This window comes from Rhinoderma darwinii, chromosome 9 (assembly GCF_050947455.1).
Source record: "Rhinoderma darwinii isolate aRhiDar2 chromosome 9, aRhiDar2.hap1, whole genome shotgun sequence".
Classification (NCBI taxonomy): domain Eukaryota; kingdom Metazoa; phylum Chordata; class Amphibia; order Anura; family Rhinodermatidae; genus Rhinoderma; species Rhinoderma darwinii.
The window spans coordinates 102,187,146-102,211,713 of NC_134695.1; the positions used below are offsets into that span (position 1 = coordinate 102,187,146).

At 43.8% G+C, this 24,568-nt stretch overlaps 2 protein-coding genes across 7 annotated transcripts in view; one reads left to right on the top strand and one right to left on the bottom strand.

The window, feature by feature from the left end:
* CMC2 (C-X9-C motif containing 2) overlaps window positions 1-20,405 on the bottom strand; it is a 48,648-nt gene extending 28,243 nt beyond the window's left edge. The window contains exons 1-5 of one of the 5 annotated variants that reach the window (XM_075838658.1): window positions 19,326-19,561; window positions 17,171-17,216; window positions 7,267-7,337; window positions 5,289-5,360; window positions 4,537-4,729 (exon numbers count right to left, since the gene is read on the bottom strand). In XM_075838658.1, coding sequence (XP_075694773.1) covers window positions 4,646-4,729; window positions 5,289-5,360; window positions 7,267-7,337; window positions 17,171-17,207 — 264 coding nt within the window. In that variant the 5' untranslated portion in view covers window positions 17,208-17,216; window positions 19,326-19,561 and the 3' untranslated portion in view covers window positions 4,537-4,645. Of the gene's footprint in view, window positions 1-4,536; window positions 4,730-5,288; window positions 5,361-7,266; window positions 7,365-17,170; window positions 17,217-19,325; window positions 19,604-20,384 lie in introns of those variants that run through there. The other 4 variants (XR_012850684.1, XM_075838659.1, XM_075838662.1 and 1 more) reach the window with 4 other exon arrangements.
* CENPN (centromere protein N) overlaps window positions 19,560-24,568 on the top strand; it is a 35,335-nt gene continuing 30,326 nt past the window's right edge. The window contains exons 1-2 of one of the 2 annotated variants that reach the window (XM_075838657.1): window positions 19,560-19,669; window positions 21,989-22,169. In XM_075838657.1, coding sequence (XP_075694772.1) covers window positions 19,638-19,669; window positions 21,989-22,169 — 213 coding nt within the window. In that variant the 5' untranslated portion in view covers window positions 19,560-19,637. Of the gene's footprint in view, window positions 19,753-21,988; window positions 22,170-24,568 lie in introns of both variants that reach the window. The other variant, XM_075838656.1, reaches the window with a different exon arrangement.

Sequence of the window (24,568 nt, forward strand, 5' to 3'; positions counted from 1 at the left end):
CGCCCAGCTAGTAAAAGAAGTAAACACGCCCAGATGTACACACATAATACACGCCCAGTTGGACTTTTACTTTTAAACACACCCACTTGGACTTTTGCAAGCCTCATTTGCATAAATACAAAAATGGTCATAACTTGGCCAAAAATGCTCGTTTTTTAAAAATAAAAACGTTACTGTAATCTACATTGCAGCGCCGATCTGCTGCAATAGCAGATAGGGGTTGCAAAATCTGGTGACAGAGCCTCTTTAACTTCTATTTTTGTTGTAAATTACTTTTACATTTTATTTTATTTTTTTGGAACATTTAAAAAAAAATTTTAACAGTTTTTGCTTTTAGTAGTCCCCCGAGGGGACTTGAACCAGCGATCGTTGGATTGCTTACATGATATACTGCAAAACTAATATATTGCAGTATATGGTGTTTCTTACAGTCTGCTATGAAGCCCTGCCGGAGGCCACAATGTGAAAAGTTGATCACTAATACAGTCTTAATACATTTCTATCGACCAGGCACCTCCAGGTTTATAGTTGCATGTATGTCATCCACAGAAAGTTGAGCATCCGCTGTAAAAAAACAAACTACAAAAAACCTAGACACATAAAGAAGCTGGCTCCTATTTACCAAGATATGACCAAAGGAAGTTCTGTACCCACAAGCCCTGCTCATTCCTATCAATTACTTAAAGAAACATAAAATTTAGAAAATACACAATAAAAATTGCAATTAAAACTGTAAGAGACGTATGAAGGATTTTTCTATGTGTCCCAACAGATTAGCCTTTTCTCCCTTGCTGTTAAGCTGGCCATACACATAAAGCAATTTTTGGCTCAAACGCCGCTGATCAATCGTCCATGGGATCGTTCGTATGAACAAAGATCTCACCAGCTACAGTAGAGCCTAAACTGGCCGATCAGGGAGTAAATTTTATCCAAATTCGGCCGATCATGCCGTACGCATGTAGTTTTGGCAAAAATTTTCCAACCTTGCTGATTACATTTTCGGCCATTGGGGAAAGTTAATTTGCGTTAATTTTCTAAGTGATGGCCATCTGTAATCAGTGTGCGAATTAGGCAGCAAATGTTAAATTTCCCTGCAGCGCCACTAAAAGGTGAAGCTAAGCATTACACAGTTGCATTTAAAGCAATGGGCAGTCTGTGCACAGATTTACTGGGTCCTCCAGAGTGAGAACTGTATTATACAACCACCCTGTGTTGCAGGTAATAGACGAGTCCCGATCAAGGGGCCCTCTCTATTAACTCAGGGTTAAAATTGTTTTTCTAAACCAGAAAACCCCTGTAACAAGTAGCATTTATTCCTCTTCAGTTTCTTCGTGCAATCACTCCTCAACATTGAAATTGCAACACCAAGGGCAAGCCGTAAGGTTATGCAAATCGAGGAAGTAAAAGGTGTCGCTAAGATCTGAAAATTATAAAATTTTCCAGCACCGAGCTCCAATCTGTGGCACGTGGGAGGCATAAAAGCCAGATTGAAAGCAAAGAACAACAACAAATGGGAATTACGGCAAGAGATGCGTGGAGGCGAACCGCTGCATGGACGGATCATCTGATTGGAAGAATGGTGCATAGTGATCCATTCCGTACTGCAAGTGAAATTGCACATCACATCCCAAGCCTAGGGCGGCAACCAGTGTAGACACAAACCATCAGATAGCGTTTGTACGACATTAGGCTACGAGCCAGACATCCAGCTACAGGTGTTCCATTGACCACTCGCCCCTGCTCTCAAAGGCTATCATAGTGCACAGCAAGACGGCAATGGAGGTCTATTCTCTTCAGTGATGAGTCCCGCTTTTGTCTTGGACGCAATGATAGCTGGAGATTGGTCTAGAGACCACGTGGGCAATGCCATGAAAAGGCCTTCACAAGGGAACGTCACACCAGTCCTACTCCCGGGATTATGGTGTGGGGTGACATAATGTACAGTAAGCGGCCACCTCTAGTGTTTATTTCAGGTACACTAACAACTCGGTGTTACAATGATTTGGTCATGGAACCAGTGGTACGGCCAGTTCTCCAAAGTGTTCCAGAAGCCGTTTTTCAACAGGACAATGCCATGCCGCATGTTGCTCATACTACTGGGAGCAGCCTGCATGGCCTAAACATGCTACTATGGCCTGCAGCGTCTCCGGTCTTGTCGCCCCATCGTGCACATCTGGGACATCATTGGTCGTCAATTGCAAAGGGAGCTGCCAGCAGCCAATCTTGAGGATTTGCGTGCCCAAGTGCATTGAGCGTGGCATAACATTCCTCAGACAATTCATTTCCTCATTGACAGTATGCCAAGGCGTGTACGTGCGTGTATTCCTGCACTGGCGCTCATACTAGATACTCAATAAATCAAGATGTTTGGAATATTTTGTTACCATTTCTTAATCATTTGCATATTATTAACATGTCTACCGATCCTGTGATTTCCACAATTCCAAAACTTTTCCTTCTTGGTGTTGAAATTTCCATGTTCAGGAGAGTATTTATCAATCATTTAATCTGTCCATGCATTATAAGCGGGTTAGGGTGCCATAGGAATAAATGTGACAGAACTCTGCTACGTTCTTTTAGTATTCCCATTTCTCATTATTTATACTCTTCTTTTGTTTTGCTTCGAGCCCTAGACATAATGTATGACACATTCATCTCTGACTATCGTGAAATGGGCCTGTCAACAAAGAGGCATTCGCATGCGGATCAAGTGATCTAACGGCGGAATGGAGCTGATATCTTTACAATAAAGTCACCGGTAGAATTACTTTCACTACCTTTCTTCTAAACTAATTTACAGACGGACATAATTTTATATATATATATATATATACACATATACACACACACACACACACACATGTCTCTCCTTCCTGCTTGTTTAGGGGGGGGGGGGTTCATACTTGGCAGATTTTATTGCAGAAATTTCTGTGAAATCGATGCACCGGCTGCAGAAACAACCCCATTTAGATCAATGGAACTGACTTTGTCACACAGATTTCTGCAACATAATCTTCTGCGTGTAACTGCACCCTTAACCCCTTGCAGTCAGACATTTTTCATCCCCGCCTTCCAAGAGCCACAGATTAAGGCCCCATGCACACGACCGTAAAAATCGTACGTAATTGTGGACCGCCAACAGACACATTCACTTCTATTGTCCATGGACACCTTCCCGATTGTTTACGGGAAGGTGTCCGGGGCGTAGAAGTATACTACAAAAGATAGAACATGTCCAATCTTTTGCTTTTTATGGTCCGTATGGGAGCGCGGGCCGAAAACAAAGGGGGCCGTCTGTGCCCGCAATCACGTCATGTGATTGCAGGCACGGCCGTGTGCATGAGGCCAAACTTTATTCTGCTGGACAATACTATTACTGCAATAGCAAATTTATATTGTTTTTTTTTATGTTTTACTACTTTTACAAAGAAGAAACGGTTAGAATAAAAATAGTTTTGAGGCGCCATATTTTTTTATCTATTGAGCAGTGTGAGCGCCTATTTTTGCGGGACGAGCTGTAGTTTTTATTAGTATCAATTTTTGGGACATACGATCATTTTAATCACTTTTTATTACATTTTGTTTGAGCGCTAACGTAGCTAAAAAAAACAGCGATTCTGGAGTTTTTTTCTTATGGCGTTTACCGTGCAAGTTAAACAATGTTATATTGTAATCATTCGGACTTTAACGGACGCAGCAATACAATTTTGTTTATTTTTTTACATTACTTTAGAGAAAAAAAATGGGAAAAGGGGGGGTTTGCCATGACAACCATCAGCACCCCGCAATTGCGTTTCGGGGGGGCCGATGGGCTGTTGCAGGGAGCTACGACTGTGGCATCTAAGTGGTTAAGTGGCCAGGATCAGAGCGATCCCTCTTCATGGCTGTTAGGGTATGTTCACACGCAGAATCAAAACCGTCTCAAAATACGGAGCGGTTTTCAAGAGAAAAGCGTTTTTTACGGCCGTTTTTGGAGCGTAAAAAAACACAGTGAAAAACGCTCAAAAAACGGCCGAAAATAGGCCGTGTGAACATACCCTTAGTGTGAGGTGGCAGCTGTAATACACAGCTAACACCTGCAGCGTATGGAGTGGGCTCAGCGCGTGAGCCTGCTCCATACTTCAACTCCAACACCAAGACATACGGGCACGTCCTGGTGCGTGACGGCGTTTAGGGTGATAGTTGCTAGAAGAACAATTATTATTTAAATCTATAAATTTCGTCTCCCAACATACACGATGCCCTAAACGACCACCTACTTTGCCCACCCCTTGTACCACATCCAGGATACATAAAAGCTGCATCTCAAAAAGTTACAAAAAATTATAATTTTGTTAGAAAAACAATTAAAAAGTTGTTTAAAAATACCTTAACACATTTTTCTATTTAAAAAAAAAGTATGCAAAAGGTTTACATGCCTTTTAAGCAGACAAAAAAAGTTAATGTAACCATGGTATCTGAAAAAAATTCTCAACTCACTTGTGAGAAATACAAATTATTTTCTTTAAAACCAATTCCAGAAATATGTAAAAACTCTTTAGAAAAAACAAACAAGAAAGCGGTTTTATTTTGGCAGTTCAATAAATACAAATAATTGGTTTTAGAAGAACAGTTCCCTGGTTGTTTGGCAAGTGAGGGGCATCTCTCAATTTTCCATCTTATTGGCCTCTAACAATTTCTCTTTAAACCTTTCTGACCGAGCTCGACTTTGATCTCTCTTGTCCTCATACTGAAACAAAAAAGAAAATCATAGTGAAACAGGAGTAGTGGTGGTATTACAGGAAACAATACGACTTGTAACAACATAAACACAATAAAAACTAAGGGCTAAGATTTAAAAAAATATATATATATTTTTCCTTAAAACAGCGCCACTCTTGTGCTTTGACTGTGTGTGGTATTGCAGTTTAACCCCATTCAAGACCCTCCTGTATTAGTCTGAGTGGAGGAGGGCTACAAAAAAAAATTTCTAGCTCTGGAGGACCTGCCATATTCCTATATTACCTAGACAGGCAATTGATTTATAGTGTAATGCTTTATTTCTCCTGTGGTGGAGCTGCCCGATTCCACACAGATCGCTGGGGGTCCCAGCAGCAGAACATCCTGTGATCAGCTGACCGCTGGAGAGGCATTTGGCGAAGACCCCTTCCAACAAAAAGGGATCGTTTGAAGCATACATAACCCCTTTAAACTATGTGAAGGTCACCATAAAACCAAGGGAATTTTTGTCTGAAGTTCTTTTTTATGGAAACATTTGAATTTCCTACGGATTCGGTTTTTGGTCTTACCTCTTTCCTCAGGCACTTTCTCATCTCACGGTCAACGTCATTGCATTGTCCAAAATATTTCTTAAATTTGTTCTGAAATAATATAAGAAACAGTTTAATTTGAATCCCTTCATTTTGCAGGGGGAAAGTCATTAATATACAGATGTAAAAAAGCTGAACTTTATCATTTGACGTCATTATGTGTTGTCTGTGGCTTTCCACAGCACTGCAGGTAAAACTTCTACATTCCCATAACAGGTAACATGATAAATTCAGCACTGCTACATCTGCAATTACATACACGTTCCCAATATTATTTTAAATAATGACAAGGAAGAACAACTCTTCTTAATCCTGTCCATAGGCAACTTGGCAAAAGTACCACATTTGCCGTATTGTCTCTGGAAACCATTTAAAGGCTATGTACAGCTTTGAAAAGTTTTAGTTTAAAAAAAATAAAATGTGTATCGGTGTGATTGGTGCAACTTTGTAATTACATTTTTACTTTGAGATACAGCTGCTTTGTTTCGTTATACAGAGCAGCTGTATCTTGCGCGAGACTGACGGGTTCTGTGACAGCGGGTCCTGCGTGTCAGAGACCAGCAGGATCCACCGGTTATCGATCACATCTGAGTTATGAACTTAGATATGATTGATAACTGCTCAATCCTGCTGGTCTCTGACACGCAGGACCCGCTGTCACAGAACCCGTCAGTCTCGCGCAAGATACAGCTGCTCTGTATAATGAAACAAAGCAGCTGTATCTGAAAAAGTCAAAATAATTTTTAATGAAATGTAATTACAAAGTTGCACCGATCACATTTTTATAAAACAAAGAAAACACAAAAACAACTTTTTAAAGGTCTACATAGCCTTTAAAGAGTTGTCACTTTTATCAAAAAGTGTCCTTTGGGTACAAACACACGGCATAACCATTGGGGAATTTCCGCAACGGATTCATTACGGAAAATACACAGCTTATTACAGTAGCAGCAGTGTGGGTGAAATGTCAAACAAATGTCGACCCCACACTGCGAAAAAACTAAATTGACCTGCGGTGCGGTTTCTTCAGCCGCAGCATGTCAATTGATGCTGCGGAATCACAGCTCTTCTGTTGAGAGTTTTCCCTATTGAATTCAATGGGGTGCTTAAACCCGCAACAAAGTAGTGTGTATTGCGATATTTGTGGCGGAATCACAGCGATTCCGCCACAAAAATCGCAAGTAAGAAAGAAAAGAATAAAAGTTATACTTACCCAGAGTTCCCTGCTTCCTCTCCAGTCCGGCCTCCTGGGATGACTTTTCATCCCATGTGGCCGCTGCAGCCAATCACAGTTTGCAGTGGTCACATGGCCTGCAACGTCATCCCAGGAGGCCATGTTATTTTTTTTTTTCCAGTGTTGCTTTACGCAGCGGAAATTCCACCAGAGAAACGCACCACAATGTGGTGCGATTTTCTCTGACGGCATTCCCTGTGGTGTTCAGGGCGGATATACTGCGAAGATTGACACAGCGTATCCGCCCAGAATACGCCGTGTGTTTGTACCATTATGGTGGGGGACCTCAACCTGTGAACTCCCAGCATGCTCTGAGCCTTTGCCACAGTTGAAGACCACAGGCTTCAAGGAACCAGACTATTCTAATGCATTATAAATAAAACCATGACGGATATAGGTCCTGAGCAATGCCCTGTTCTGTCCCTCCACTCATCCTTCTTAGGCCCCATGAACACTACCGTGAGTTTCGTCCGTAATTACGGACCTATTTATTTCTATGGCTGACGGACACCTTCACGTATATTTACAGGAAGGTGTCCGTGCCGTAGAAAGCTTCTGTAAAAAATAGGACATGTCCTATTTTTTTTATTTTACAGACCGTGCTCCCATACTTTATAATGGGAGCACGGTCCGCAAATGCGGATGACTGTCCGCAGCCGTCCGTGCCCGTAATCACAGTCGTGTGCATGGGCCTTAGACGTTCTCGACATTGGGCACACTTACGTCTAGGTGACATTGTTTCAGCAAGTTAATGAGCACGTTGCATTCTTCGGTGTGTAGGTGTGGAGACAGGTCTGGATGCATCTTACGTTAAGGAGCAACTGTGAGGTTGAAGCATAGGAAGAAAATTAAATGTAATGAAACTGACAAAGGCGGCCGTAGACATGAGAATTATTAACAATCCAGACGTAACCGATGGTCATTAGTAAAAATCAATATGCCTATATAATAAACCAATTATGAGATCCATCTGATTAATTAACAAAATATTATTAAGTGTGAATATTCTATTCTGAGCGGTCCATCCTTCCCTTTGAGGTAATTTTCTATACTAATACCATCCAATCCAAAACATCCGATAATCTGGCACCAAACAGGTTCCATTCATTTTAACATCATTTCATTTTACTTTACTTGTGTTTTAATTTCTCACCAGTTTCAAGATCTCTGTTTACTATCAGTGAATGCGAACATCCTTGTTTATATACAGAGATGCTTCTCATAGCTTGTGTTAGATAAACACATCAGCAGCGCAAGTCCCTCCCATAGAGATTACTGCAATAAATAAGTGTACAGAAAATAGTCTAGACTGGATACAATCGTACTCCTAAGGCCTTATTTACACGAACGTGTTTTAGATTCGTGATACGGACCTGTTAGTCAATGGGGCCGTTCAGACATTCCGGGTGTGTCCGCTGCGTAAAACTCACGACATGTCCTATACTTGGGCGTTTTTCGCGCATCACGCACCCATTGAAGTCAATGGGTGCGTGAAAATGACGTGCAGCACACGGAAGCACTTCCGTGTGTCGCACGTAATTCGCGCAACAGTAGATAAAGAAATGAAGGGAAAAATAAAAGCACTTCCTTCACTTCTTTTTCTAAACATCAAAACCGCGTGTCATAAGGAAGGCGTATGCGTGAAAATCATGCAGCCAACACTGATGACACACGAAACTGCAACGCGCGAAAAACACACACGTTCGTGTGAATAAGGCCTAACTGTGAGTGGTAATGGGTTTAAAGGGGCCATCCAGGTTGGGGGCTGTTTTATACTGATTACCTATCCACAAGATAGGTCAACAGTATATGATCAGTGGGGGTCTGACACCTGGACCCCGAACCGATAACCTGCGGCGCCAGAAGCAGGAGGCTCCAATCACTGTATAGTGGCCATGCAGCAGTACTGCAGCTCTGCTCATATTGATGTGAATGGAAGCAGAGCTGCAGTAACCCAGCACGGCCACTTTACAGTGGTCGGAGCCATCTTCTTCCAGCACCGACCCCTGCATAGCTTCCAGCGCCCGGAGGCAGCCAGAAAAGCGGATTGCTGCAGGGTCCAGGCGTCAGACCCCTAGCGATCATATAGTGATGACCTATTCTTTGGATAGATCAACAGTAGGGTTGCCCGATGCATCGAAATGTCGATACGGTTTCGATACCGTGCACCCTCAAACTGTTCAATACCGTTAATTCATGTATTTCATTCTCAGCTTCGTATAGTAACACATGACTGTATGAGAGCGGGTCTGCGGCTGTGTAATACAGTCATTGCCCCGCTCATGAGTCCTCACAAGCGCGCGCACGGTCAGAATGAGGTGATGCGACCGGCGCTGCACTACTGAGCAGCAGCACTGAAGACAGAACATGGCGGGCAGACTACAAAACACCCCCGTGTTCTGTCTTCAGTGCCTGCGTCGCCGCTCATTAGTGCAGCGTCGGCCACGTTACGTCATGCTGGTCGCACGCACGCATTGCGAGGAGCGGGCCAATGGCTGTATTACACTGCCGCAGCCCCTCTCTAACAACGGAGATCAAACCTCTCATCTTTGCCGATATTCCCCTGAATGCTGCGGTCAAAGCTGACCGCCCCCGCAGCATTCAGGGGAAAATGAGAAGGGGGGGGTGCCCTTTGGATTGCGTCACAGGAAATCCCTGTGAAACGATTGAGGGATATACCATATATAGGCAGACAGCCCAGGGTCCATTGAAGGACCCCAGGGCTGTCTGGCCATATTTCCTGTTAGGGCATATTTAGGTATGTCCTCACTACTGCCTGTGTACTATATAGATATATGCCAGTACATTACAGTTTAAAAATAAAAAAACAATGGAAAATAAAAATAAAACACACATTTTTTACAATAAACATTAAAATAAGTCTCAATACATAAAACACGATTCGGTATCGTCACGACCGTAATAACAAATTTATAGCGGAATTTATTATGTTTATGCGGCTATAAAATAAAATCAGCTTTCTTTGACTTATTAATGTGAGGCACGAGGTATTATGAATTTTGAACCACCATGCGCCTCACATTAACCGTAATTAACTGTAACCATGTACCTCACACATTAACCCAATGTTGTCCATTACGACTGTGAGGAACAGGATGGGGTTAATTACTATTAATATGAGGCACATGGAGGTTCAAAATTCATCACACCACGTGCCTCACATCAGAAAATGGAAGAAATTTTCTTTTTATTATTATTGGTAAATTATTGTTTTGGTATAGAGAATAACAATACTACATGAAGTATCGTATCGAAGTCCAAATTCTGGTATCGTGAAAACCCTAGTCAACAGTATTAATGAAAACATCCCCCAACCCGGACAACTCCTTTAACCCTTTCCCCACCGCCTTTTGACGGCAGGCGGTGAAGGTCCCCAGTCTACAATGACGTCTTTTGGCGTCGCTGTAGAAGAGGCTGATGAGCGCTCGTGTGATCTCCTGATATTAGAGGAGCCTGCTGAACACAGCTGGGATCGCAAAACATGCCAACCCCAGCTGTTTAACCCTTTGATTGCCACGGTCCGTTACCACGGCATGTTCAAAAGGAATTTCCCCCTTTGATCGCATCACCGTGTCTCTGGTGATGCGATCAAGCACCAGGGAATCCCTCTGCAGTCAGCCCTGGGGACCTACAAAGGACCCCAGGGCTATCTGTTCAGTTTGCCTGCTGTTAGGGCACACTATATGCTGCCCGATCAGCAGCCTGTGTCATAGTGACACAGTGTAATGTATTAGCATACAGGAGTATGCTAATACATTAGTAAAAAAAAAATTGTTATAAGTAAAGTTATCCCTTAATGGGATTAAAAAAAAAAAAAAAAAAGAAAAAGGTCCCAAAAAAGTCATTATTTTGCATAAAATATATTTTATTCCCCTCACATTATCTGGATTTCATGGAGTTTTTTTTTTTTTTTATTAAAAATGTAGCAGCCAGGGGGCGTGGCTGGACGAGGTGGAGAGCAGACGTGCTTGAGAGAGCTCTCCGCAGGCCTGTGAAAGAAAGGGACATATCGGGCACCTAAATGGTGAAAACCCGTTCCAAAAAGGCCCCACGGGGTACCCAGACACAAGGGGGTGCAGATACCCCCATCTCAAATTTTTTTTTGCTGCTGGCAGCCGGGGATTCGAGATCGGAAGGAGCCGCAACACCGCCTTTGATGGAGCCGCCGGCTGGAAGCATGGAGTGCAACCCCGCCCGGCTAGCTCTCAGCCTGGAGGAGCTGCTGTCCCCGGAGGCAGAGCGAGCAGAGTCACAGGCCCCCCCGCTCCCTGACTGGGGTTGACGGCCGGGAGAGGAGTGGAGGTCGGTTACCCGAGTCGGTAGGGGCCTCGAGGAGGATCCAAGATGGTGGCGGCCAGGACCGGGGTGAGCCACCACACGAGATGGCGGATGCCGAGCCATCCCTCAGACGCGGGCAGGGCCAGTCTGCGGTGAGGCAGAGGAGGACGCTAACACAGGAGACGGAGGAGCAAGAAGAGAGGGGCCCGGGAGAGGGCAGCAACAGCAGGGGATGTCGCTTACCTGCATCCGCCGACACCTCGTGGCGGAACCAAGATGGCGCTGGGGAGGTCGGAGGCAGTGCGTTAGCAGGTTCTTTTGTACAGGTCACCGGTGGGACCTGGGAGCAGTGGCCCTGATGGCAGACCCAGGGACGATGTCAGACCAGAGATCTGACCAGGCTCAGGCCAAGCTTGGGGAAGAGGAGTGAGAGGAGTACTTCTCAGAAGAAGGGGGGATAACCCCAGAAACTTGCAGGCGGCAGAGACTTAGGGGGATTGTGGGAGAGAGGTCCTCCCCACTTTCCTCTGGTGGTGGGAGTCTGATGGGAGATCTACCGCCGCCGGACCAGACGCTCAGGGGTCACCCGGAATTACAAGCCTTGCTGGCGCTTCTCCCCTTAAAGAGGGACATGGAGGTGATGGCTGCCGATCTGAAAATAGCGTGGGGCCGGGATTTACACGTGGTCCAATCTGAAGTAACAGCCTTGCGAGCTAAGGTGGGGGCATTGTAATCATGGAAGGACTCTGTGTCTGCAACTATACAATAGCTTACGGAGGCGCAGAGAGTTTCAGGTTCACAGCAGCGACAACTGCAAGGGCAGCTGGACGACCTGGAAAACAGGAACAGGAGGAATAATATACGTCTGAGAGGTCTGCCGGAAGCAACTAGAACTGCTGACTTAATGCTGACGTTGACAGGTATCTTCAACACCTTACTTAATCGCCCCGTGGATACCTATATTGAAATAGAGCTCACAGGGCATTGCGTCCGAAGAGTGCGGATACTGCTAGACCACGCGATGTAATTTGCCGTATCCACTGTTATGGCCTAAAAGAGAAGATTCTGCAGAAGGCGAGATTAAAGGCAGAGATTGATTTAGATGGGGCAAAACGGCTCCTGTTTCCGGATCTAGCGAGACGCACTTTGAGGTAGGTCGTCTAACGTTGACGCGTATAATGTCCCTTTACAATCATCCCCAGGCGAGTATTAGGGTTAATGGATCTCTATCTGCTCCATTTAGGATTAGTCATGGGACTAGACAGGGCTGCCCACTGTCTCCCCTGCTGTTTGCGGTGGTGATGGAACATCTTTTGATAGCAGTTCGGAATAATGCTGACATTCGGGGGGTGCAGGTTGGGGAGATGCATTTTAAGGTGTCGGCGTTTGCTGATGATTTATTGTTTTATATTACAAGTCCGCACCTCACATTGCCGCCTCTGATGAAAGCCATCCGAACGTATAGCTATTATAGTAACTACAAGATGAATATGTCTAAGAGCGAGGCTATGAATATATCCTTGTCAGGGGAGGAAGCCCAGCAGGTGCGTAGTAACTATCCTTTTTCATGGCGGACGGGCTCGTTGAAATATTTGGGGGTGCGGATACCTGTGGCTCTTGCGGACTCCTACTCTCTTAATTTTCTGCCTATTCTTCAGACTCTTAGAACTGACCTAGACAAATGGGATACCAAGGATTTTTCGTGGTTGGGTAGGATAAATGTGATAAAGATGAATGTCCTGCCGCGTTTAACGTATATTTTTCAGACGGTCCCGTGTGTCTTGCCCAGGGTGGTTTTTCTTCAGTTAAACAAAGCTCTGGCTAGGTTTGTTTGGCGGGGCACACCGCCGCGAATAGCGAAAACTACCCTGTTCAAGAGTAAGCGGCGAGGGGGACTAGGTTTGCCTGACTGTCTGGCCTATTACTTTGCGGCGGTGAGTGCTAGGATCTTGGACTGGTTCCATCACACGGACTCTAAATTGTGGGTGAGACTGAAAAATCTTTTGGCGCCGGTTCCTCTCACTGTCCTTCCATGGATCCGGGTGAGGTACTTTACAGGGCGCGAGAACGCTCTGCTCCCTTTGGTTGCGGGACAAGTGGTACTCACATATAAACGTTATCGAACTCTGGCTATAGGGATCCCTCCCGATGGTCCATTGGTGGCGATATCTCATAATGTGGACTTTCCGCCTGGGAAGCAGCCTATAAGATCTTGTCGCGATGGTATAGGGTTCCCGCATTGCTTCATTCCTTCTACCCGGCGGTACCAGATAAATGTTGGAGGTGTGGCAGAGCTGGTGGTACGATGCTGCACATTTGGTGGGAGTGCCCGTTACTCCACTCATTCTGGGCAACGGCTGTGGATCTTATACAGAAAATCACGGGCCAAGCGCTTCCCAATACCCCGGAGGTGTTGCTTCATTCCATGCTCCCTGGAGCGATCACAAAAATACTCGAAAACCCTGATTCGTTTTCTGTTGATCGCAGCCCGCAGAGTTATTCCACGGTTATGGAAGACCAGTAGCGTGCCAACCATCACTGAATGGTTCCAGGAGATTTTGCATCTGCAGAGAATGGAGGAGGCAACACAGGCCCAGCAAGTATATCCAAGATCAGGGAGATAGGTCTGGCAGGTGTGGCAAGAGTTCTGTGAGTCGGACGAATATTTACTTTATGCGTAGGCCTCATAGTACATAGCAGGGGGGGGTGTTGGCTTGATCCGCCTTGACGTTGATAGTGGGAGTCCGGGTCCTCTCGTTCGGTCTGCTTTCTTTATCCTCTATCCAATGCGGAGTATGAAATTGATGCCTTATCACATGTCATGGTACTGATGCCGCCTGCCGTGGTGCCCACTGTCCTGGATGCATTGTCAGTATCGTTTGTGATGTATTGTTATATATCCTTGATATCCATGTATCTTGTCCATCGTATTAATTTCGCCTCTGCTGGTACAGAGAACTGTGTTGCATTGTATGGATGTGTCATATGCATAATGCAGTCTGTTTATTTTCTTTTGACTTGTTTTTTGCTCTCTTTGTATTTTTTCTGGCCTACTATGTAATATGGATGCGTATATTTTCTGTATTGCTGTACATTTCTGGCTTGTTTTGATTTCTTTGTGTTGAAAAATACCCGAAAATAAAGAATGTTCAAAAAAAATAATAATGTAGCGGCCAGATGTTTGCTGGTGTTAAATAGGATATAAAGCTCTGTACACACAATGTATTTTGTTTCTGGCGTTTTTTTTGTTCTGGTGGTGTTTACAGTGTGCTCTAGTGGTGGCATTTTTTAGAGCGATTTCCACCCATAGGACTCTCTCAAAAACTGCACTTAAAAACGGCAACTGCCTGTGTGACCCGTGTTTTCGGAGCAGTTTTTATTTTCAAATGCTCCTAGATGTAAAAAGAAGATTCTGATTAGAAATTCTGGCGAAACTATATTAGAGGATTCCCTTTAGTGAATCTACAGTTTGCTGTCAAATCGTGGGATTAGTGATCACCTTACGGTTTTACCGCAACTTGCCGACAGATCTGCGTCCCGTAGCCTTAGTGCAGAATATAGGAATACACAATGAGCCAGAAGTACGAAGACTGACGTTTCACACACCAGTATCAGTCATAAGCCCGTAGCAGCAAGATGCGAATAATTTAGGAGTTACACGCCCCTTAATAAATTAGTCACATCTTGTGCTGTCCGTGCTCCAGACTTCGAAGACTAGAGCAGCCGTAAATTTCTACTATAATTTACAGCAGGTACTGGCGTAAAGGTTAATAATTCTGTCGAGCCGCGGTGTCACTGCTCCTTTTTTTTTTTTACCCCCTTTTTGTAAAAAGTGCACATTTTTGCTCTTCAAAAGCTGTGTCACTAAAATGGAGATTGCGGTGGCGTCAAAATAAGGTCCGCTATTCACTACTGTTAGTTAATCATCATATCCTCTAGAAAATGCGGAATCTACTAAATGTTAAATTATTTTATATGAAATAAAACGGCTCCTTCTACGCAATATACCACAGCCGAGCATGCTCTGTACAGACCGTGAACCAGCAGGGACTGCAGAATGACAGTAAACCAAGAACTAGTAGAAGCTTAAAGAGGCTCTGTCACCACATTATAAGTGCCCTATCTCCTATATAATGTGATCGGCACTGTAATGTAGGTGACAGCAGTGCTTTTTATTTAGAAAAACGATCTATTTTTACCACGTCAGGAGCGATTTTAGCTTTATGCTAATTACTTTCTTAATGACCAACTGGGCGTTGTGAGAAGTGTATGACGCTGATCAATCACTGACCAATCAGCGTCATACACTTTTCTCCATTCATTTCCTCAGCACATAGTGATCCTGCTAGATCAGTATGTGCTGTCTTAGGCCGGATTCACAAGAGCGTGTGCGTTTTGCGCGCGCAAAATACGCCACGTTTTGCGCGCGCAAAATACGCCACGTTTTAAGCGCGCAAAATACGCCACGTTTTAAGCGCTCAAAATACGCCACGTTTTAAGCGCGCAAAAGACGCCACGTTTTGCGCGCGCAAAAGGTCTGTGTGTCATCAGCATATGGTGCGCGGCGGCGTGATTTTCGCGCAGCCGGCATCATTATGACACTGTTTTTATGTTTGTAAACAGAAAAGCACGTGGTGCTTTTCTGTTTTCATTCATTCATTTTAATACTGTTAGGCGAATCACGTGCGGCACCCGGAAGTGCTTCCGTGTGCCGAGCGCGATTTGCGCGCACCCATTGACTTCAATGGGTGCGTGCAGCGCGAAATACGGGCAAATATAGGACATGTCGTGAGTTTTACGCAGCGGACATACATTAACGTTACTGATTACGTAAACGCCCCAAAAAATCGGAGGCAGAACGGAGCGTCTTTAGCAGCGTTTTTTACGGCCGTTTTTCATAACGGCCGCATAAGAAAAACGGCCGCGAAAAAAGAAGTGCAGGTCACTTCTTGGGCCGTTTTTGGAGTCGTTTTTCATTGACTATCGAAAAAAGCTGCAAAAACGCTGCGAAAAAAATCGCGAGCGGCTGCAAAAACGTCTGAAAATCAGGAGCTGTTTTCCCTTGAAAACAGCTCTGTATTTTGAGACGTTTTTGAGTTTGTGTGTGAACATACCATTATACTGACACATTAACGTTACTGAAGTGTTTAGACAGTGAACAGACATTCCTTCCAGCCAGGACGGGATGTCTATTCACAATCCCGACACTTCGTTAACGTTTCTGTGGTACTTACAGCAGAGCAAGCGTAATCTCACGAGATCTCACTGTAAATGAAAGCTTACAGCGAGATTATGCTTTGCTCTGCTGTAAGTACCACAGAAATGTTAACAAAGTCTCGGGATTGTGAATAGACATTGCGTCCTGGCTGGAAGGAATATCTATTCACGGTCTTAACACTTCAGTATCGTTAATGTGTCAGTATAAGGGTATGTCCACACGCTGAATTTCAGAAGTTTTTGCAAGTACTCAAGTTTTTCGCGCTGTCCATTACGGACGTAATTGGAGCTGTTTTTCAATGGAGTCAATGAAAAACGGCTCCAAAAACGTCCAAAGAAGTGACATGCATTTCTTTGACGCGGGCGTATTTTTATGCGCCGTCTTTTGACAGCGACATGTAAAATTACACTTAGTCTGAACAGAACATCGTAAAACCCGACAGATGTTTGCAGACGTAATGGAGCCGTCTTTTCAGGCGTCATTCGAGGCGTAAAACACCTGAATTACGTCTGAAAATAGGTTGTGTGAACATACCCTAAGACAGCACATACTGATCTAGCAGGATCACGATGCGCTGACTAAATGAATGGAGAGAAGTGCATGACGCTGATTGGTCACTGATTGGTCAGCATCATACACTCCTCTGTACAACACCCAGTTGGTCTAAAGTAAAACACGCCCACTTGGGCATTAAGAAAGTAATTAGCATAAAGCTAAAAATCGCTCCTAATGTGGTAAAAATAGATAGTTTTTCTAAATAAAAAGCACTGCTGTCACCTACATTATAGAGCCGATCTCCTTATATAGGACATAGGACACTTATAATGTGGTGACAGAGTCTCTTTAACTGCAGCTCAGGATGTTAATGGTGTCTAAAGTTTTTGCAAAGTTACTCATCATAAACAACATTCAACTTTAGATGGAAACTTATCAGGAGATCTTTAATGGCTTGTTTTGTTCTTAGGAAACAAGTTTGTAAGGAACATTTCAGGACAACGTGTTTTACGGATAAGATACGCGTTATTCTGGATATTTCATCATGCAGTAATGGCGGCCCCTGCCAGGGAGAAGTGTTAGTAAAACCTAAAAATATCTGGACTTAAAGGATACCGGCTCCACCCCAAGACAAACCATCGCTGGATGTCATGTGTGCCAACTAGAGGGACAGAAAATAAATGAATTAATGTATTGTGACGATGCAACGTGTAAATTATTGGCTACTTTAAAGGATCACTCTGGGAAAACTGATGAATTGGGACAGGAGAGGTCTTAGACCGCGTAAACTTAGACCACGCAGTCAAAAAGTGCGCCAAATTTATCACAAAGGCGTGTGTTGCATGATACATTTGTTGTGTTAGACATTTTTCTCTCTTTCTTATATCACCTCTTGGTTGGTTTAGTCTACGACAGTTTTTTGTGCCAAAGTTTGGCGCACTTTAAAGGCTACGTATACCTTTGAAATCGGTTTGGTTTGCTTTTTATAAAAATTTGTGTCAGTGAGCTTGGTGCAACTTTCTAAATACTTTTTTATTAAATTTTTTTTTTACCATACAGCTGCTTTGTATCCTGTATACAGAGCAGCTGTATCTTGCGCTGAGACCTGAATCTGTCACCGACACGCAGGATCGAGCGGAAACCGATCGCATCTAAGTTCATAACTTAGATGTGATCGATTACAGGTGAATCCGACCCGCTGACACTGAACCCGTCAGTGCCGCTGACCTGACGGATACAGGTTTCAGCGCAAGATACAACTCCTCTGTATACCGGATACAAATCAGCTGTATCGCAAAAAGTTACAATTATTTTTAATAAAAAGTATATAAAAAGTTGCCGATAGTTGTTTTTTAAAAAAAATAAAAAATTCTATGTCAAAGGTGCATATAGCCTTCAAGCCATGTCCCGTTTTTACTAAGCTACGCCTCCTTTTATAAAAAAAATGTATAAAGTATCTAGTGAGGTGCAAACCTCTATTATTTTTGGTGCTTTTTACAACAAGGTCTAGAAGAATTACATTAGTAAATCTGCTTCATTCACATCTGCGTCGGGATTCCGTTCATGGGTTCCGTCTGAGCTTTCCGTCAGGGGAAAATACGAACGGAATCCTGACTGAAGCAAACGGAAACCATAGGTTTCCGTTTGCATCAGCACTGATTTCAATGGTGACGGATCCGGTGCAAATTTTTTCCGTTTGTCCCCGTTGTGCAAGGGTTCCGTCGTTTTGACTGAATCAATACTGTAGTCGACTAAAGTCTATTGAACTGACGGAGACAGCCGACGTCAGTCCCATAGACATTGAATGGAGCGGTGGGCGCATGCTCGACCTCCCCTCCAATTAAGCTCCTCCTCAATATAATGGACCGTGGCCGTGTACTACTCCAACTACTGATTTACTGACACGTAAATCTCCCGCTCTTTAAAAAAAAAAAAAACGGGGGAAAAAAACAACTTTTTCAGCAGCTGCATTGTTTTATAGAAGTCTGTGTCCCGGATGCTGCAGAACGTCTCAATATACACATCAGATGCTGCATATTATAAGGAACAATGCCCCTCCCCCACTATAAATTATATGAATATTAGAAGTTACCTCAGAGTTCCATGACCTGTATTCTTGTACTCACCCCCATGACTTATAATATTCTTATAATTTACAGTAGGAAGGACATTATCACATATATAATGATGTTATTGGGGTGAATTCCCCGTTGCAAACAACAATTTGCCGCATGTATAACAGTTCATGAAGACAAAAAGGAAGCCTATAACAACCAATCAGAACACTTCTTTCATTTTCAAACCTGCTTTGACAAGTTGATAAGCTGGAATCTGATTGGTTGTTCCACTATCTATCTGCATGGGCCTAATGTGTAGACACGTTTCAGGCTCTGGCATAACATCCCATAAAGGGCCAATGGAAACTTATATTGTTTTTATAGGAAAAAAAGTAAATGTGCAGAACTTGACTGGCACAAAAGTTGCATCATGTGACTCAGATCATGCAGTGTGCTTAGCTGTGTAACCTGTGACATCATCAGTGACACCATCAGCCCCAGCCATTATATATGATATAACCTTGCAGTAATGTAGGTCATGACCTCACATGTAATATCATTGAATAGAGCGGAAATAGGGCACCGGATGCTGCTGTGGAACTGCAGGTACCAGAATGCCGGCATGTTGCTAGAATGGTATGCTGGCACTTAAAGTACTGCACCAGCCTCGTAACATAACACAACAGACGAGATCCGTACATTCAACAACTCACCTATACAACGGCCGGTGCGCAGCGGGCATGTATCCGACCCCAGCGACTTCTTTTTACATAACATATAAAAAGCTGTACTGTAACTGGCTGGAACACCTGTCCATCATAATACATTCGGCCATTAAACAGATAATATAATTTAAAAGGCGGGGCAAAATAAACAACCAATGGCGGAAAGCTAGACACTTAAGGGGCGGAGCTATAGATATCCACTGAATGAAAAATTTAAATACTCTAAGGGGCGGAGAAATGTTTAGTCACCAGGCGGCAAAGAAACCAGATGCAGTTTTGTTGTGATGGGGTTGCTTAGAGATGACGTCAACAGAAGGCGACATCGAATCGGAGTATGATTGGTCGGTTTGAAGACACGGGTTGTTAGTGCCATGGCTCCGACGCCCGGTAGTGCCAAGAAGTCGAGGCGGCGAAGGTGGTGATATAAAAGGGAGCCGGGGGGGGAGAGAGAGAAGAGCTGGAGTCATATATGCTTATTCATAGTGTGATGTTTATGGCCTCTGTTGTGGTAGACAGCCAGGCGCTTGCGGCGATAGAAGTTTTTCCCGCTTTTTTTTTTTATTTTTATAAATACGGTAACGCAAGATTAATTGACATGCTGCGGATTTTAAAATCCACATTGCAGGTCAATTTTGCAACGTGTAGAGGAGATTGCTTGATTTTCAGGTACTGCATTACACTGGATTTGCTGCAGGAAAATCTGCGTGGCACATCTGCATGTAATACACAACATGTGCATGTAGCCTAACGGTGGCATTTGTCACCCATAGCCTATAAAGGTAGGCAACCAGTAGGTCGAGGAAGAAAAAATGCAGATGTACAATGCAATAGGAATTTGAAGTTAATAGAGGGGGTGTCCTGTTCAGGATCCACCTGCCCTGGCCATAGTGGAGAGCGCTTTCAAAGCGTGTTCCAATACGTTGCGTAAAAATCACGCAGCGTATCCGACCTGGAAACCACAGCACATTCTGTCCGAAAAATCGCACCACATTGCGGTTCGATTCTTACGAACTGAATTTCCGCTGGGGAAAAAAAGATCATACTTACCTCCTCTTTCTCTTCTTCCTACAGTCCGGTCTCCTGGGATAACGTTGCAGGCCATGTGATGCTGCAGCTTGTGATTGGCTGCGACGGTCACATGGGATGAAACGTCATCCCAGGAGGTTGGACTGTAGGAAGGAGAGAGTTCTGGGTAAGTATTTTTTTCCTAAGTTGCGATTTTTGTGGCGGATTCACGGCGACTCTGGCTATCTGTTGCGCGTTTTGCATCCCCATTGAACACAATGGGTAAAACCGCAACAGAAAATCAACGAAAACTAAGCATAAATTAACAATCTGCAGAATTAAATTCCGCACCGCAGGTCAATTTCTTAACATTTACGCTGTTTCTTTCCGCAGCGTGGGCATGAGATTTTCTAAATCTCATCCACTTTGCTGCTGCTGTAAATGCTGCGGAATTTCCACACATAATTCCGCAGCGTTTACACTACGTGGGAACCCGGCCTTACACTAGGGGACCTGTTCTGCATTAGGTCTTGTTCACACAGTGCAGATTTTGCATGAATGGTTTTTTTTTTCCAAGCTGGAGCAAAAACTAAACAGAAGAAATCTATAAAGAAAGGCCTTTAAGTGTCTTCTCTTCTGGATCCTATCCTGGTTTTGGCTTAAAAAATGTGTATCACATCTGCACTGTATGAACAAGGCCTTACACAGTCAACCTATTGATTTGAATATGTAATGCTTAGTTTCCCCTCTGGTGGCGCTGCAGGGCAATTGAACACTTACTGCCGGGTTTCCCCACAGATTACAGCTGATCGCTGGGGGTCCCATCCCAGCAGGGGGACTCTTTGTGATCAGTTCATTATCAAGGGACGGGGGCTCAGTGATTAGCACTATTGCCTTGTATATATACTATAGCGCTGGGGTCCTGGGTTCAAATCCAATTAGGGACAACATCTGCATGGAGTTTGTATGTTCTCCCCGTGTTTACGTGGGTTTCCTCTGGGTACTCCGGTTTCCTCCCACACACCAAAAACCTACCAATAGGGACTTTAGATTGTGAGCCCCAATGGGGACAGTAAAAAAAGAGGACCTCTGTACATCACTGTTGGTGTTATATAAGTAACTGAAATAAATAATAAAATAACAAGTAGGGATTGTTCAAAGCGGAGAACCCCTGTAAATTATATACCCCATTTGGGACAGGGACTGGTGTGAATGGTGCCAATTTCTGTATAACCCTTTTATGCTTCAAAGAAACCCCCTTTTAGTATATCACAAGTGGTAACAAGAAGCCAGAAATAGTGAGGGCATGATGGGTGAATAAAACTACAATCCTTTATTGGAGAATTCTGCCTCTCAGGGATTGATAGGAAATTATGATTACTGTAAAGACTGTTTAGTGTAAGTGAGGAATCTACTTTTACATTGCTGGCCATGTATATGGACTGGGACCATGTCTACTGGGACGTATATCCTGCTTGTCACAGCTCCCCAGTTGCTAAGAAGTCTTTCCTAGTTGCTCTAGAGACCTGGATTTGTCCTCCTCTTATTACAGACCTATGGTTATGTGCATCTGTTATATAGAAGGCAGAATCGTACATGAGGTTTGTCTTTGTGCTCTGCTGATATTTTTTCTTTTCCCTCCCCAGTGTTTCTACTATGGACGAATGTCTTGCCGAATTTATAAAACGGATGATTACACGAATCCCTTTAGTCGAAGTCGTGCCCACACTAAAGGCATGGGGTTTTTTAGCAGAAACGCAGCTCCAATCACTGAATATGCGGCAGTCGAAGGACGGTCTATCGATGGAAGTAGTTTGTCTCTGTGAGGTAACCTGCATTTAGACAGTGGAAATTAGATTCATGGCTAATGACTGCAGACAAGCATATGATCCAAGTGTGAACCGCTTTATAAAAATCGCTTTATACTAAAAGTTGTACTCATATCAAGCTTGTGTTGTTGCCTTAAAGAGGCTCTGTCACCACATTATAAGTGCCCTATCTCCTATATAAGGAGATCGGCGCTGTAATGTAGGTGACCGCAGTGCTATTTATTTAGAAAAACTATCTATTTTAAACCACTTTATGAGCGATTTTTAGCTTTATGCTAATGAGTTTCTTAATGCCCAAGTGGGCGTGTTTTACTTTAGACCAAGTGGGTGTTGTACAGGAGTGTACGACGCTGACCAATCAGCTTAAGAATTTGTACTCGGCACACCTTGCTTGTGTTACAAAAATATATTTTTATTTTTATGGATGCCAGAGGCTGTATGTGCGACGTCGACGTTTCGGTCAGACAGACCTTCGTCGGGCACTGAGCCGTGCTGGGGACTGGGTCGCCAACACAGAGCGGTAAGCCGCCGGTTACTGACCACAGCAGCGCTATACACGCATCATTTTGTACCGATCCAGTCCCCAGCACGGCTCAGTGCCCGACGAAGGTCTGTCTGACCGAAACGTCGACGTCGCACATACAGCCTCTGGCATCCATAAAAATAAAAATATATTTTTGTAACACAAGCAAGGTGTGCCGAGTACAAATTCTTAAGCTGATTGGTCAGCGTCGTACACTCCTGTACAACACCCACTTGGTCTAAAGTAAAACACGCCCACTTGGGTATAGGGATGTCACGATACCAGAATTTGGACTTCGATACCGATACTTTGTTTAGTATTGCGATTTCGATACCAATTTCGATACTTTTGCCAACAGTAATAAAAAAAAATTCTTCCGTTTTCTAATGTGAGGCGCGACGTGTGATGAATTTTGAACGCTCCTCACATTAATAGTAATTAATCCTATCATGTTTCTCAGTCATAATGGGTTAATGTGCGAGGTACATGATGGGGTTAATTACTATTAATGTGAGGCACATGGAGGTTATATTAATCGCACCTCGCGCCTCATTAATAAGTGAATGAAAGCCGTGTTTATTTCATTTTTTTACAGCGTACACATCATAAATGATGCAAAAAATTGTTGTGCGCGCCAATACTGAATGTGTGTATTTTATGTATTGAGACTTATTTTAATGTTTATTGTAAAAAAGGTGAATGTGTATTTTTTTGTAAATTTAACAATACTTTGTTTTTACTTTATTTGTAAACTTTAATGTACTGACATATATCAGATATATGGCAGTACATTAGCCTGTGGACAGATAGCACACAGGCAGTTGTTAGGACATACTTGGGTATGTCCTAACAACATGAAATATGGTAAGACAGCCCTGGGGTCCGTCAATAGACCCTGGGCTGTCTGCCCATATATGGTATGGCCCTCGATCGCGTCACAGGAATTCCCTGTGACGCGATACAGGGGCATCCCCCCTTCTCATTTTCCCCTGAATGCTGCTGTCCACTGTGATCGCAGCATTCAGGGGAATAACGGCGGAGATGAGAGGTTTCTCTGATCTCCGCCGTTATAGAGCGGGGCTGCAGCTGTGTAATACAGCCATTGCCCCGCTCCTGACAGGAAGTGCGCGCGCGGTCAGCATGAGAGGATGAGGCCGGCGCTGCACTAATGAGCGGCGGTTCAGGCACCGAGGACAGAACATGGGGGTGTTTTGTGGTGCGCCCGCCATGTTGTGTCTCCAGTGCCGCCGCTCATTAGTGCAGCGCCGGCCGCATCTCATCATCCTGACCCCGCAAACTTATCATGACTCAGGAGCGGGGCTGTGGCTGAATTACACAGGAGCGGAGCTGTGGCTGAATTACACAGCCGCAGCCGCGCTCCCATACATTCATGTATTACTATACTGAGCTGTGCGGCTGCGCAGCGAAGTATCGAAATACAGGAAATAGCGGTATCGAACCGTTTAGGGATGCACAGTATCGAAGTTTCGATGCACCGTGCATCCCTACTTGGGTATTAAGAAACTCATTAGCATAAAGCTAAAAATCGCTCATAAAGTGGTTTAAAATAGATTGTTTTTCTAAATAAAAAGCACTGCTGTCTCCTACATTACAGCGCCAATCTCCTTATGTAGGGCACTTATAATGTGGTGACAGAGCCTCTTTAACCCCTTAAGGACACGGCCAATTTTAGCCTTGAGGACAGAGCAATTTATAATAATAAATAATGTTATACATTTGTTGTACAGGTTGTTACGGTCGTGGCGATACCAAATATGTCTATATTATTTCATGTTTTGGGACTTATATTTTAAAAAGTTTATTTATTATAAAAAATTTGTTTCTGTGTATTTTATTTACTTTTTATTTATTTA